At 35.9% G+C, this 12,142-nt stretch overlaps 2 protein-coding genes and 1 long non-coding RNA gene across 8 annotated transcripts; all 3 read right to left on the bottom strand.

The window, feature by feature from the left end:
- Positions 1-468: 468 nt before the first annotated feature.
- On the bottom strand, positions 469-4,731 carry LOC143427678 (forkhead box protein N3). 4 transcript variants are annotated; one of them, XM_076902002.1, is made up of 7 exons: positions 4,627-4,731; positions 2,235-2,632; positions 2,112-2,150; positions 1,714-1,865; positions 1,320-1,623; positions 1,137-1,242; positions 469-1,060 (listed from the first exon to the last, which is right to left on the bottom strand). In XM_076902002.1, exons 2-7 carry the CDS (start codon positions 2,605-2,607, stop codon positions 784-786), a joined length of 1,251 nt encoding a protein of 416 aa, XP_076758117.1. In that variant the 5' UTR covers positions 2,608-2,632; positions 4,627-4,731; the 3' UTR covers positions 469-783. The 4 variants fall into 4 exon arrangements, with proteins under 4 accessions (XP_076758117.1, XP_076758118.1, XP_076758115.1 ...); XM_076902003.1 differs by having other exon boundaries at positions 2,112-2,147; XM_076902000.1 differs by having other exon boundaries at positions 1,714-2,150.
- Positions 3,425-4,613, bottom strand: LOC143427679 (uncharacterized). 2 transcript variants are annotated; one of them, XR_013102342.1, is made up of 2 exons: positions 4,000-4,613; positions 3,425-3,849 (listed from the first exon to the last, which is right to left on the bottom strand). It is a non-coding gene; the product is annotated as an uncharacterized LOC143427679 (long non-coding RNA). Both variants share the same exon structure in this region.
- Positions 4,732-5,266: 535 nt separating the features above from the next.
- Positions 5,267-8,586, bottom strand: LOC143426882 (zinc finger FYVE domain-containing protein 1). 2 transcript variants are annotated; one of them, XM_076900598.1, is made up of 7 exons: positions 8,248-8,586; positions 7,579-8,060; positions 7,228-7,494; positions 6,749-7,121; positions 6,407-6,668; positions 5,878-6,310; positions 5,267-5,795 (listed from the first exon to the last, which is right to left on the bottom strand). In XM_076900598.1, the coding sequence occupies exons 2-7, from the start codon at positions 8,030-8,032 to the stop codon at positions 5,572-5,574; spliced, it is 2,013 nt and encodes a 670-aa protein (XP_076756713.1). In that variant the 5' UTR covers positions 8,033-8,060; positions 8,248-8,586; the 3' UTR covers positions 5,267-5,571. The 2 variants fall into 2 exon arrangements, with proteins under 2 accessions (XP_076756713.1, XP_076756714.1); XM_076900599.1 differs by having other exon boundaries at positions 6,407-6,611.
- Positions 8,587-12,142: the final 3,556 nt, after the last annotated feature.

The following is a 12,142-nucleotide window of genomic DNA, read 5'->3' as shown; positions in this document are numbered from 1 at the left end:
ATATATATATATATAATCTTTTTTTTTTAAATATATTATCAATTTCTCTATCGCGAATAGATATCAATTATATTTCTATACATATCTACAAAAAATCTAATATAGAACTCTATTATAATTAATTAAACTCTCTATGAATTAATATGTATAATTGTCACAACAGGTCTAAAAAGTTTCTTTACTTTAGTTTTAGTACACGATAGTGTTTTTTCATTCATTGACGTTTCATGAATCGCTTATACATAGTTTATCCACGTTTCAATAACGCATTATGAAAGTAGCTGTTCTCTTCTTTAACACTATCCTTCTATTATTGCTTGTTGCTTAGTGCTACTGAATTCATTTTGGCATATAGCGAGTTCTAAACCCTGAGCGACCGCCAATTTTTTCTTTTCTTTTGTTTTCTTACTACAACCCCCCCCCCCCCCCCCGATCCCCGCCCATCATTCTTCAATACCTACTTTTTACTTTTCATTTAAATAGAAATGCACCTGATTTTCTAACTCGACAGAATACGTCGTGTTCTTCTCACTCTTTCGTCTTATGTGCCTACGAATGGCGATTACTTCGATGCAAATCTTTACTAACGTTAATCTTAATATTCGAAAGACGATAAATTCATTGTCAGCGATGTAAGATTAAGTTCACCGTACCGAAAAACCATTACTAAAGATAGAATTTTGAGAAGTTCGTGTCCAAATGTGAAGAAAATTAGGAAGTATGCGATACCCTATATATATATGTATATATATATATGTATGTACATAAAACCAAAGTATTCTTTTATATAATTTGCTTTAAATAGCGCTTTCCTTCGCTCCACTTTGGCCAATGCTTACGTCTTTTCTCGGGTGGATTCGAGTAATCATTCGGAGCTGAACGTTTCTTCAGTTTTGATGTACCCTCGGACTTTGGCGTGAAATTAATACCTTGTGCGTGATGCGTTCTACCATGATTCAATGGTGTGGTAACGCCAGCTAAATTCAAAAGAGCGTCAGCACCTTCCGCTATCTTCCGTTGCTCATCAAAGTCGGGATTGGTTTCCTTCCTTGAATATTTGCTTCAGAAATAAATAGGCAATAAATTGGTAATTTCATAGGTAAATTCACTACAATCACTGTGTGATCTCCCCTTACCTTTCTTGCCTAATGGAGGTAACACAACTGTAGGTATGGTCTTCGCTGGAGCTCCTTGTGATTACAGGAACCAACACTTCGGATTCTGGTATTTTACGCTTACGATCTGCAATATAAATTTCTACGTTAATAAACGTATTATTCATTTAATAATATGTAATCGTTTGCGATTGGATACTTTACCTTTATTATGATTTAAAATAATAGGTCCGTGTTTAAAGGAAAGCATAGCAGCTGCTGCTGCGTCTACATCGCTATCTACTTCGGTGTCTGTGTTGTCAGTAATGTTGCTCGACGCCAGTCTTTTGGAGAGGTATGGAAACAGAATTGGATCTGGAAGTCGTGTGCCGGTATTCTTTTTCGGTGGTTTCTCCGGGGAAGATAATGTTTGAGCAGTCGGGGGAGGGAAAGGAGCGCGGGATAACGCTTGTATTAGATTCGGACGGTATTGGGCATCTACCATCCATAACGAACCTTTACCCAAATTCTAGAAGCAAAAGTTTATTTCTAAATCTTCATCACTAAACGGGTAATGGTAATGGTGCTTTTTCAAGGGATATTACAATCTAAAACTTACTGGTGCTTTCTCTACTTTACGAAAGCACTTATTTAGGCTTAAGTTATGTCTAACAGAATTTTTCCATCCAGTCGGAGCATTCCTAAAATATGGAAAGTGGTCCAAAATCCAAGCATACACTTCCTTGACTGGTAGAGCTTTTACAGGGCTATCTTCAATAGCCATGAAAATTAAACAAGAAAATGAATACGGCGGTTTACTGTTTCTATGCAAATGAGGATCATATGGTATATGAGTTGGGTGTTTATTGCGATTTGAGACTGGCAGATTATTGTTGTTCAACGAAATCTTCGTCTGACTGTTTTGTGATGTATTGTAATGATTTTTTACCGACTCCTGAAAGATTTGTATTGATTTTTGACCATTCTTATTTGAATGTTGATAGTTTTGACTATTACCATGCGACGTTGTATTATTTATCTTGTCGTTAGTATCTGCTGTGATGAGAAAGATAGAAAAAAGGCGACATTTAATTAATGTTATTAAAATTACTAAATTAGAATTAGAATGCATGTAATTACCTGGAGAGTAACCATCATCTAAACTTGATACAGAATTAGTGTTTTCGGAAAAGTCTGCTGTGTCATCGCAAACATTATTGTTCAAAACATTTTCGTTCTTCATGACTTTAGTCGGATTTGAAATATCCAAGCCCTTCAATAGATTCTGCTGATGAAGCCAGCTTAAAGAAGTCAGATCGTCATCCGATTGACTGTTCTTTTCTATGGATTTCTCGCACATAGAAAGTTCATCTGTTGAATTGGTTTCAACAAAAGCACTCGAGTTCTCTTTCTCTTTCATCGTATATACTGTTTCTCTAAAATTGAAAACTTGTGTGCTACTGAGTCCTATGCCAGTTTCCACATCTGATGCATCAGGTCTATCTGGTGGCATATTGTGTCAAATATCTTCTTTGTCACTATAAAACAAAATTACATCTCCTTTAGATTTTAACAGCAAAATTCAGTTTCACTTAAAATAATTACTTTACAAAGTATCCTCTTATATATATATATTTCGAACGACTTCGATCATCGACCAACTACGTATCAATTCTCTAAAAATCATTCATTTTTCTTGAAATAAATAACACAATTAGAAATTTAAAGAAAAAAAAAGAAGAAAAACTTAAAGGCAAAGTATCGTTTGTTGATAGTAACCACTCTTTAAAAAAAAGACGCGTTTAATCTTCGAAACGGGGAGAAATTGATAAGCGTCAATGATTCTGTCGGCCACGAAGCAGTGTAGATACTGTCACCAAGCAACAGCTTCCTCGTAATACTAACAACGTGTTACTATATACACGAGGAATTGATTCCATCGCGATTGATTTCCATGAATAGCTCGATTTATATAGGAACAGAAATTCTTCGATTGTACGCTTACGAAACGGGAATCTGATCGTTTGTAGCGACAGGAAAAAGTAGGGTAACTATCTTCTGAAGTAAATTAATATTCCGTCCTTTTTCTATTAATTAACGGAATGAAACATCGTTACGAAATTGAACAAATAACTATAGCATGAAAACGCTTGATCGCGTGCACCTTCGCAAAATGAAATCCAATATCGATACCGTGTACGAGCGAACACGTGTAACGTTTCGAACGATCGCAGTTCTGTAGTAGGTGAATTACGATTAGATATTGCCAGTGTACACGCGGGTATACATGTGAATATGGAAAAACGTAGAGAATGAAGGAAAGGTTTGTTTTAAATAAATGTTGAATCGTTTTCTATTTTTGGTAACATATAGGAATACTATAATTACGGAAGGGATGCGTAGGCATTAAAATTGAATTTCCGCGCATGTGACGCGCCTGTAGCCTCGAACCCAAACTACCAACATCATCATTTGTTTATCCACTAATAAGCGACAAAATGGCCGTGCCATTACGAACACATTGGGACTGAAAACAAACTTTCCGAGGAACTACGAATCCTCCGACATTTCCCGCACCGTTCTCCACTCGAATTGATAGTTTTCCAGTCAATTCGCATGTGCACCGTGCCACCGAATTCTTCATAGCAACAATATACGTTTAAATCATTTTCGAAAAAAATGGCGTCTACTCGGCGCACAACGTTTCTTAACACATTTTTTATCTATATCAGAAAACCGTCTCGGCTGGCACGCACTGGGAGCATTTTCGAAACTCGGTTTTACATCTCGCCCGTGTACGATTATCAAGAGAGTGTTCACAGAGGATTCGTCGAACGATACGTGTGTTACGCGATAAACAGATTTTTCACGAACGTGTCGATTTAATATATGATTGCACCAGCACCTGGTCATAGTTTTCACGTGGCCGCCCGTTAAAGTCGATGTAAAGCCGAGCGTATTGTCAGTGAAATGGTAACGCGTGAAATGACAGAAGTAGTACGGGAACGAGCGAAACATGCCATTGCATTACTTGTTGAATTCAAATATGGAGTTGATAATGATTACGAAACTGGAGCAAACATGAAAATGGCCTCGGCATCGGTTGCACACGGTATCAGCATCGCATTTACGAAGGGACACACTTTTCGATCGTCCCGGGACAGGATCGTCTAATTAACGCACGTTTTACAAGAATCAGATCCGAGTGCGTTAACCAAGTCCTTCCAACAACCATATTTTATGTATTTTTACATACGCGTCATCCTTCGAGACATTAAATTTGAACGGTACCAGGTCCTTTGTTAGCCGACTTCATGAATTAATAATCACTTTAATCGACGTCCCGAAGATTTTCCAGATTTTTTCTCAAACTCCGACGTGAAAACTAAATCGGAACGTTTCAGAAATGAAACAGCGTTTTGCGTCTTTTTACTTTTTAACCTGCCGTTCCTCTGCCGCAGCGAGTTTCAATTCTATTCGCCCTCGAGTGAACACGAGAAACTGGATAATACGAGGTTTTACAAAAACTCACGTATTCGAGTAGATAGACGGCAGTCTTCGTAGATTTTCTAAAGACGGGCATCTCAGGCACACTCTACACAACACCCAGCTGATTGAGACGCCATATTTTGACGTCATCACGTGGTTACCGAAACATCTTATATCGCCTCTCGAACATCGATTAATCGTATTTAATTAATTACCCGGGAAAATATAATTTCCGCGGAACGCAGTTAATATTCGACACTCCAACCGATATCGTGCGTCTGATACTAATACTGAATCAGCTACGACTATCAACTGTAACAAGAATAATCACTTCGTTTAAATCTCGATAGTTTATTTATTTCTTTTTTTTATTTATCATAGCATCTAGTGGAAAGTTTTGTCCCTTAAATTATAAAAAAACTGTAACAGATACTGGGCACTATAAGAATAAAACAAATGCTCTCTTTTGGAATCTGAAAACAGTCACAGCCCAGTAAATTGCGATACTGACGATAATTGTACGCGTCTCGTCGGTAAGACGAGACCTCGCGCTATTACATTATGATTTCATGTATACTGTTATAATACATTGTACCATATATTACGGTACTATTACTATTAGAATCTTAATAACAATTTTTTGTACAACATAACACTGTTCTTTCTCTCTCTCTCTCTCTCTTTAGTATGAATTTATCGCTCTTCTTCGATGACGCATTTTATAAAAAAGATAGATACGCTCATGGCACAATTCATAGGTAAAGCTTTTTACAATAATATATTAAAATAGTCATATTCTTTTTTCGTTCGATCGATAGCAAAGAATTTCGATATTCCGAAGAGAAATTACACAAATGTTATGAATTGCAAACTGTTTGTACAAAATATGAGAAAAATAATATTTCTTCTTCGAACCCGCTCCACCAACGTATATTATGCAGATGAATTAATAAATCGACGTTGCATCAATTTGTTTTTCTAACATTCCTTAGGCGATTTTTACACAGGAATCGCAAATACGAACTGGCTTATCCCATCCTCTATGCGGTACAGGCTTGCGATGTTGCGAGCAATCATGACACACTCCACGACCACAATCTCTACAATGATGTAGAGGAAGTGATACGGAAAAGTTTTGATAACATATGCAACAGTTGACAACCTCCGAATCGGGGACCCAATAAGATGGTCGAACCGTATCTTTGATAAGTGCTGCAAGAATGCAAAATGACAATATTAATACCTTAATAATGCTATGTTAGGCTTATTTTTAGACAAAAGTGTATCTTCTTACATTTCGAATAATTTAAGACGCTACCAACTGCACTTAGGGTGGACACCACTTGTTCAGATACTTTTCTGGCGTTTACATCCTCCGACGGTTCAGTGGGTTCGTCCTTGTTATAACAAATATCGCATACTCGTACAGGTGTATGCCAATTTCTAGACGGAACGCATTTCGTTCTCGACGAGCAGTGTTCACAGAAACCTTCACCGCATGCTCGACAATGGTGTTTCGTATCGGTCGGTCCAAACGATGTTTTACATTTGTGGCAGTATTTTATTTCATTATTTGGTCTCCAATATGACGGAGCTATTTGATCCGCGACCCATGCCGAGAGTACCTTTGTCGGTTGCAAAGAGACATTAGTTACAGCTTCGGTAATGTATGATACACCGTCGATTACTCTTTGTGCTGTATTCTGAGTCGTCATCGAATTATTTGCCTGAAGAAAAAATAATAAATATACCATTTATTCGCATTCTGATCAATCGCAGTTCAATCTGTTATGCCTAACGGTTTATATTCGTTATTGGCGTACCGTGTTCCATACGTGTGTAATCTCTGTACGAACTGCAGTATCTTCTGGATCTTTGTTACCATACCAATACTGACGGCTTCTGTATATTTCTCCGCAGTGTGGACATTCTATCACATGTCCCGACCACGCATATTTAACTAAACCATACCAGCTATCATCGTTTTGTGTTTGAATTCGTTTTGTAACTTTTACTTCGTTTCCATTGCTATAACATTTTTTACATATATATACTACGTTTTCATACTGATGTTGATATCGACACCTAATAAAATGTACGTCAATGGTATACTTTTGGATACATACATCGAACTGAAAATGTACATCATTAGATGTAAGACCAACCTGCTACTGCTACTATGCGGATGACCCTCCAAAAGATGTCCCATACTGTTGCTGCATCTGGATCCACAGCTGAGACACTTAACAGGGCAGGTAAAATATTGATCAGGAAATAAAATGTTGGAAAAGTTCTCCATCACTCCTGAAAATTTCTCATTCAAAACTTTTAACGTATTGTAAACCAAGTGTGGTTTCCTGGCTGATCGTACACTGTTGTTATACAATTCTTTCTTAATAGCAGACTGTAAAGGTTCATAGTCGGTTGTGGACTTTGTCGTTTGTATACCGACATATTTTATCGAACTAAATGCTTCGGTTTCGAGTTTCATTTGAGCGAACCGTGTTCTAAGAATGTCTTCTGCATTTTCTAATCCATCTGTGACACAGACAAATAATATATTTATTATGGAACGCATGTCTCGCATTGTGGACGAACTCTTATTTTGAAATTACTGTTAATCTGAGAATGTAGCAATATGTACTATTGGTCAAAGGTTTGGTGTATCTAGTCTCATGTAATACTATAATGCTTGGTCCCAGGGCACTTAAGGAGTCCTGAATTCCTTCCCTCTGTCCTACTGCTCGTAGGGCTGCTTGAAAATGATGGCTGTATGCTCTTGAAGCAGTGCCAAGGAACGTAAATAAATCTCTAGTTAATTTCTCGGACTGTGTCCTGTACACAACAATATCAGATACAGCGAGGACTTTAAGCAGCAGTCTTGTACGTTCATTTTCATAAGAGGTAACACCTGAACAAAAATAATAAAATCAAATTAAATACAAGGTTAATTTTGACCGTCCATTGCATCATACAAACGTGAATATTGTAATACCTAATAAACCTTCTGTATCTAAACATATCACATTAAGGGCTGGATCAAATGCAGCCCATACACCTAATGTACACGAATGTTGATCATTTGAGGTCTTAAAAACTTCCTCTCCTTTAAAGAATGTCTTATTTAATGTATGACTCTTGCCATCTCCGGTGTTCCCAAAAATTGATACCACTTTCACTTTCGGATCTTTATCACTGCAATTCAATTTCTCCACAAATTGTTCCGCACTTGAAACTCTAAGATATTCTTGACCGTCTATCAACAGGAAACTTCTGGACTTCTTGCACTGGCATTTCACGCGTATCCCATTTTCTGAGTTTGCATTTGCAGCGATAGAATCGTGGCTGGAACAGTGTATGTCCCTGTTGCAGATGCACATACTGTCCAAACTCTTCATGATAGCCGGGTCAGTCGCTTCCAATTTCCTTTCCCTCCATAATACGCTCATGATGCAATTCGGAAACGTTGCGAACTTTCTTTTTTATTTCTCACTGCTGAACATAAAATTAGTCTAAGTAATTGTTGAAACTTTTTCAAGCTGTTTGTTGTTTAAAAATAACGAATTCCAGCAGCAGCGGCGTATCTATGCCGCGCAAATTGTAAGCGTTGCGTTACAATTGCAAAGTATCAGTGAGTCAATAAATACATAATACGTTACTTCACGATGACTGGTTGGTAGAGAGGATTTACATTCGGTGGATTTCTATGGCTAGTTAACTGCGCAAATTGACAGACACCGACATGGCAGCGTTATCTCTCAAAGATTTAACGATCTTACGTTTAAGGAGCGTAACGTCGTAACGGTCATACTTCGCACGTAATTAGAACCGACGAGAAATGCCGAACGATCCGAAATTAGTTAATCGAGGACAGACATTTTTCATTACAACGGAACTGAACGTGTTGCGGTTCGATGCTCCTACTGCAACAGGCATTTCTATGAAAAAACACTCGTGCTGCGAACGAAAGCGACTTCAAGGCTAACGATCCACGTTCTCTTTCCTACGTACCAATTCACTCCAGTTCTCTCCCTTTCAGGATCCTATATATAAAATGAAAAAGCATCGATAAACAATTTTATGGCGGCGATGTGTTACCTTAAAGCGGCTCTTCCGTAAACACACAGTCGTTCGTACGATAACAGGTATCTTATCCTTTTACGATATATTATTTTACATCTTCTTAATTAAATTCGCGGTACCTAATGCTATTGATTATCAATTTTATCACAAGCAAACGATTCGTTCGGACGCGTTCACAGGAACAGTTATGGTAAAGAAATGAGGCTAATGGTGAGGTAGTACGGTTTACGACTGTTTGATTTTGGTTACGATGAACGAATATGTAGTTTCGTTAATGTTAAAGTAGAATGATCGGAATGCTGAACGTTTCGACTTGTTTAATTTGATGTGTAATAATATCTTACAATATATTATCTGTAAATTAATGATTAATTCGATGCATTATTAATTCTTTTAAAATGAAGAGAGCTGTCGATTTTACACTATCGATAAATCTCCGATCTATATTACCGGCCAAGTATAGGAGAAGTCAAAAATTGTTATTGAAAAATGCTTTATACAATAAAATGAATAAATTATATTATATGTATTGATTATTAATTGCTTCTTTCTTTTACAGACATTACAAGAGAAAAGATAAAGAAGAACGTTAAATTATATGGTTGAGAAGAGGATGGCAGATGGAGAAAAACGAAGTGAAAGTGAAAATAGTACATTGTATTCACTTCATAGGATTGTGTATTATTCTTTAAGTTGATTATTATACTTTCTAGTACAATAAGCTTCAGTATATTTAATTATAATTGTATATGCGACAATTATTATACCATAAGTACACTTGTAATTGCAAAATACAATTTAATTGTAATTTATTGTATATTTTTTTCATTTGATTAAATAAATAAATTATTTAAGAGAAATACAATTAGTTTTATCATTTTTCTTCATACCCATCCATTCCTAACACCATTTCCTTACCATTTTTACAAATTAGAAGTAAAAATTTAAATAAAAGTTTCAATTGAAGCGGCAATTTCTGAAATTTAAATTTCCCGCGCTTTTACGAATACCTCCTCGTACATTATGTTCTCCTGATACAAAGTCCAAAAATCGGGATTTCTCAAGCAAAATGGCAATTTCTGAAATTTGAATTTCCCGCGCTTTTTCGGATACCTCCTTGCATATCATATTCTCCTGATACAAAGTCCGAAAAATCAGGTTTTCGATCGAGAAATTGGAAATGTATCAGGAGAACATGACGTCACAGGAGGTATCGGAAATTCCAGGAATTCTTGATGACGTCATTTCCAGGAAGTGGCACTTTGGGATACCTCCTCGCGTGTTATGTTCTCCTGATACAAAGTCGGATTTTCGAGGTTTCGATCGAAAAATTGCGAAAGTATCAGGAGAACATGACGTCATAGGAGGTATGCTTGCCACTTCTAGGAAAATGACGTCACTTCTTAGAATCGCCGAAATTCCAGGAATTCTCGATGACGTCATTTCCAAGAAGTGGCACTATTCGGATACCTCCTATGACGTCATGTTCTCCTGATACAAAGTCGGATTTTCAAGATTTTGTTCGAAAAATTGCGAAAGTATCAGGAGAACATGACGTCATAGGAGGTATCCGAAAGTGCCACTTCTTGGAAATGACGTCATCGAGAATTCCTGGAATTTCCGATACCTCCTATGACGTCATGTTCTCCTGATACATCTTCAATTTCTCGATCAAAAACCTGAAAATCGGACTTTGTATCAGGAGAACATAACATGTGAGGAGGTATTCGAACGTGCCACTTCTTGGAAATGACGTCATCGAGAATTCCTGGAATTTCCGATACCTCCTATGACGTCATGTTCTCCTGATACATCTTCAATTTCTCGATCAAAAACCTGAAAATCGGACTTTGTATCAGGAGAACATGACGTTATAGGAGGTATATAACCAGATTTTACATGATTTTCTTCTTTAACGGTTGAAATTGGTCATTTTGCGATTGTTAGTCAGGTTATTAAATAATTAAACAGATAATTAGCAATAACTGATCATTTATTGAAATCCTTTAACAATATACAAACTACAAAGGTGTTATAAATTAATTATTACAAATTATCTTCGTAAACCTATGTACAATACATCTTACTGACTTACAAGCTAAAACTTAGTAGCTAATTTTTTTACGCTCACATACAGTACATTTAATGCAATTATACTATGAATAATACATAATATACTATTAATAAGCTTATTAGCTAATTTTTTACGCTTACATACAATACATCTTATGCAATTAAAACTTATGTAAAGTTGTAAAAGATTAATATGGATTAAACGATCCTTCGAAGTTCTTCTGTATTCTTGATGGATAAATGGTGACCACTGCACCAGAAATTTTTAACTCTTGCTGTCTTAATTCATCGCCGAATTGTGCACTCTATGCATGTTTCATATTTCAATTATAACCAGAGAATTAATATCTCGTCCACCACTTGATCAAAATTAAGTTACAGAAGCATTCGTTTTCCTTGAAGAGTTGATTTCTTTCCAGTTGAATTACGAAATCTCTGTGGCTCCAGGCAAGCAGAAAGTACAAGAAACCTGCAAATTTAATTACACACATTAATAAGTAATTTTCATAAACATTTAATATGAAACCATTTATAATTATGTACAGAGTAATTCACTACTCGTGTAACTAATTTTCACAGCTGATACCTCAAAAGCAGCAAAAAAGGATCATATAAGTAGGGTCAACATCATCTATCTCATTCTTTCTTATAGCATCTTCTTCTCTGTCTTATTTCTAAAGCAGGAGATATACAAGGAATTACAATAAAACTAATAAAATGTACAATAAAATACAGTAAAACTAGTAAAATATACAATAAATTATAATAGAACTAAGGAAATATACAATATTGTAATAAATTACAATAAAACTAATAAAATGTACAATAAATTACAATAAAACTTAAGTTTTATATAATACAAACAGTTATAATATAATATTTCTTCTATCTATCGATGCAATTAAATAGTCTAAGGTACATTTATATAAAAAATATAACAAATCCTCTAAAAATAATGAATATGGATACAAAATTAATAGATATTATACATCTGTTGCCTTCTTGACTACGTTTCCGATTCCCTTGCCTTCTTTCTGCTTCTCTCCCTCATCAAAATTACAGAATTTTACAGTAATGCTGATTAAATAAAGAAAATAAAAAATGTAAAATAAATTATGTCTCCCGCTTTAGAGGTAAGAGAGAGAAAGATATATAAGAGAGCTATAAGAAAGAGTGAGATAAATGATGCGGACCCTACTCTAGAACCCCTGGCGCCATCTCTGTGAAAACTGCTCAAACTGGTCGCACATCGTTATCGACAGCGAAATAAACTACTCTGTGGATTTGTCGTTGGCCACAATATTTTCTTCTAATTAACTTTCACTGAGGATGGCTTTTATACAACAATTTTATTTAACAGCAACAAGTTTTTATAATTAAGGTAAACTGAAGTAGAAGCTAAG

This window comes from Xylocopa sonorina, chromosome 9, assembly GCF_050948175.1.
Source record: "Xylocopa sonorina isolate GNS202 chromosome 9, iyXylSono1_principal, whole genome shotgun sequence".
Lineage (NCBI taxonomy): Eukaryota > Metazoa > Arthropoda > Insecta > Hymenoptera > Apidae > Xylocopa > Xylocopa sonorina.
This window is presented reverse-complemented; position numbering and strand designations above follow the sequence as displayed.

Bases quoted from the DNA above. Each gene is read 5' to 3' on its own strand.
- LOC143427678 (XM_076902000.1), bottom strand. From the start codon at position 2,607: ATGCCACCAGATAGACCTGATGCATCAGATGTGGAAACTGGCATAGGA. The intron at 1,624-1,713 runs GTAAGTTTTAGA...TTTTGCTTCTAG, and splicing joins GTAAAGTAGAGAAAGCACCA to AATTTGGGTAAAGGTTCGTT. The intron at 1,243-1,319 runs GTAAAGTATCCA...TTTATATTGCAG, and splicing joins TATTTTAAATCATAATAAAG to ATCGTAAGCGTAAAATACCA.
- LOC143426882 (XM_076900598.1), bottom strand. From the start codon at position 8,032: ATGAGCGTATTATGGAGGGAAAGGAAATTGGAAGCGACTGACCCGGCT. The intron at 7,122-7,227 runs GTACATATTGCT...TCTGTGTCACAG, and splicing joins CACCAAACCTTTGACCAATA to ATGGATTAGAAAATGCAGAA. The intron at 5,796-5,877 runs GTAAGAAGATAC...GCATTCTTGCAG, and splicing joins CGTCTTAAATTATTCGAAAT to CACTTATCAAAGATACGGTT.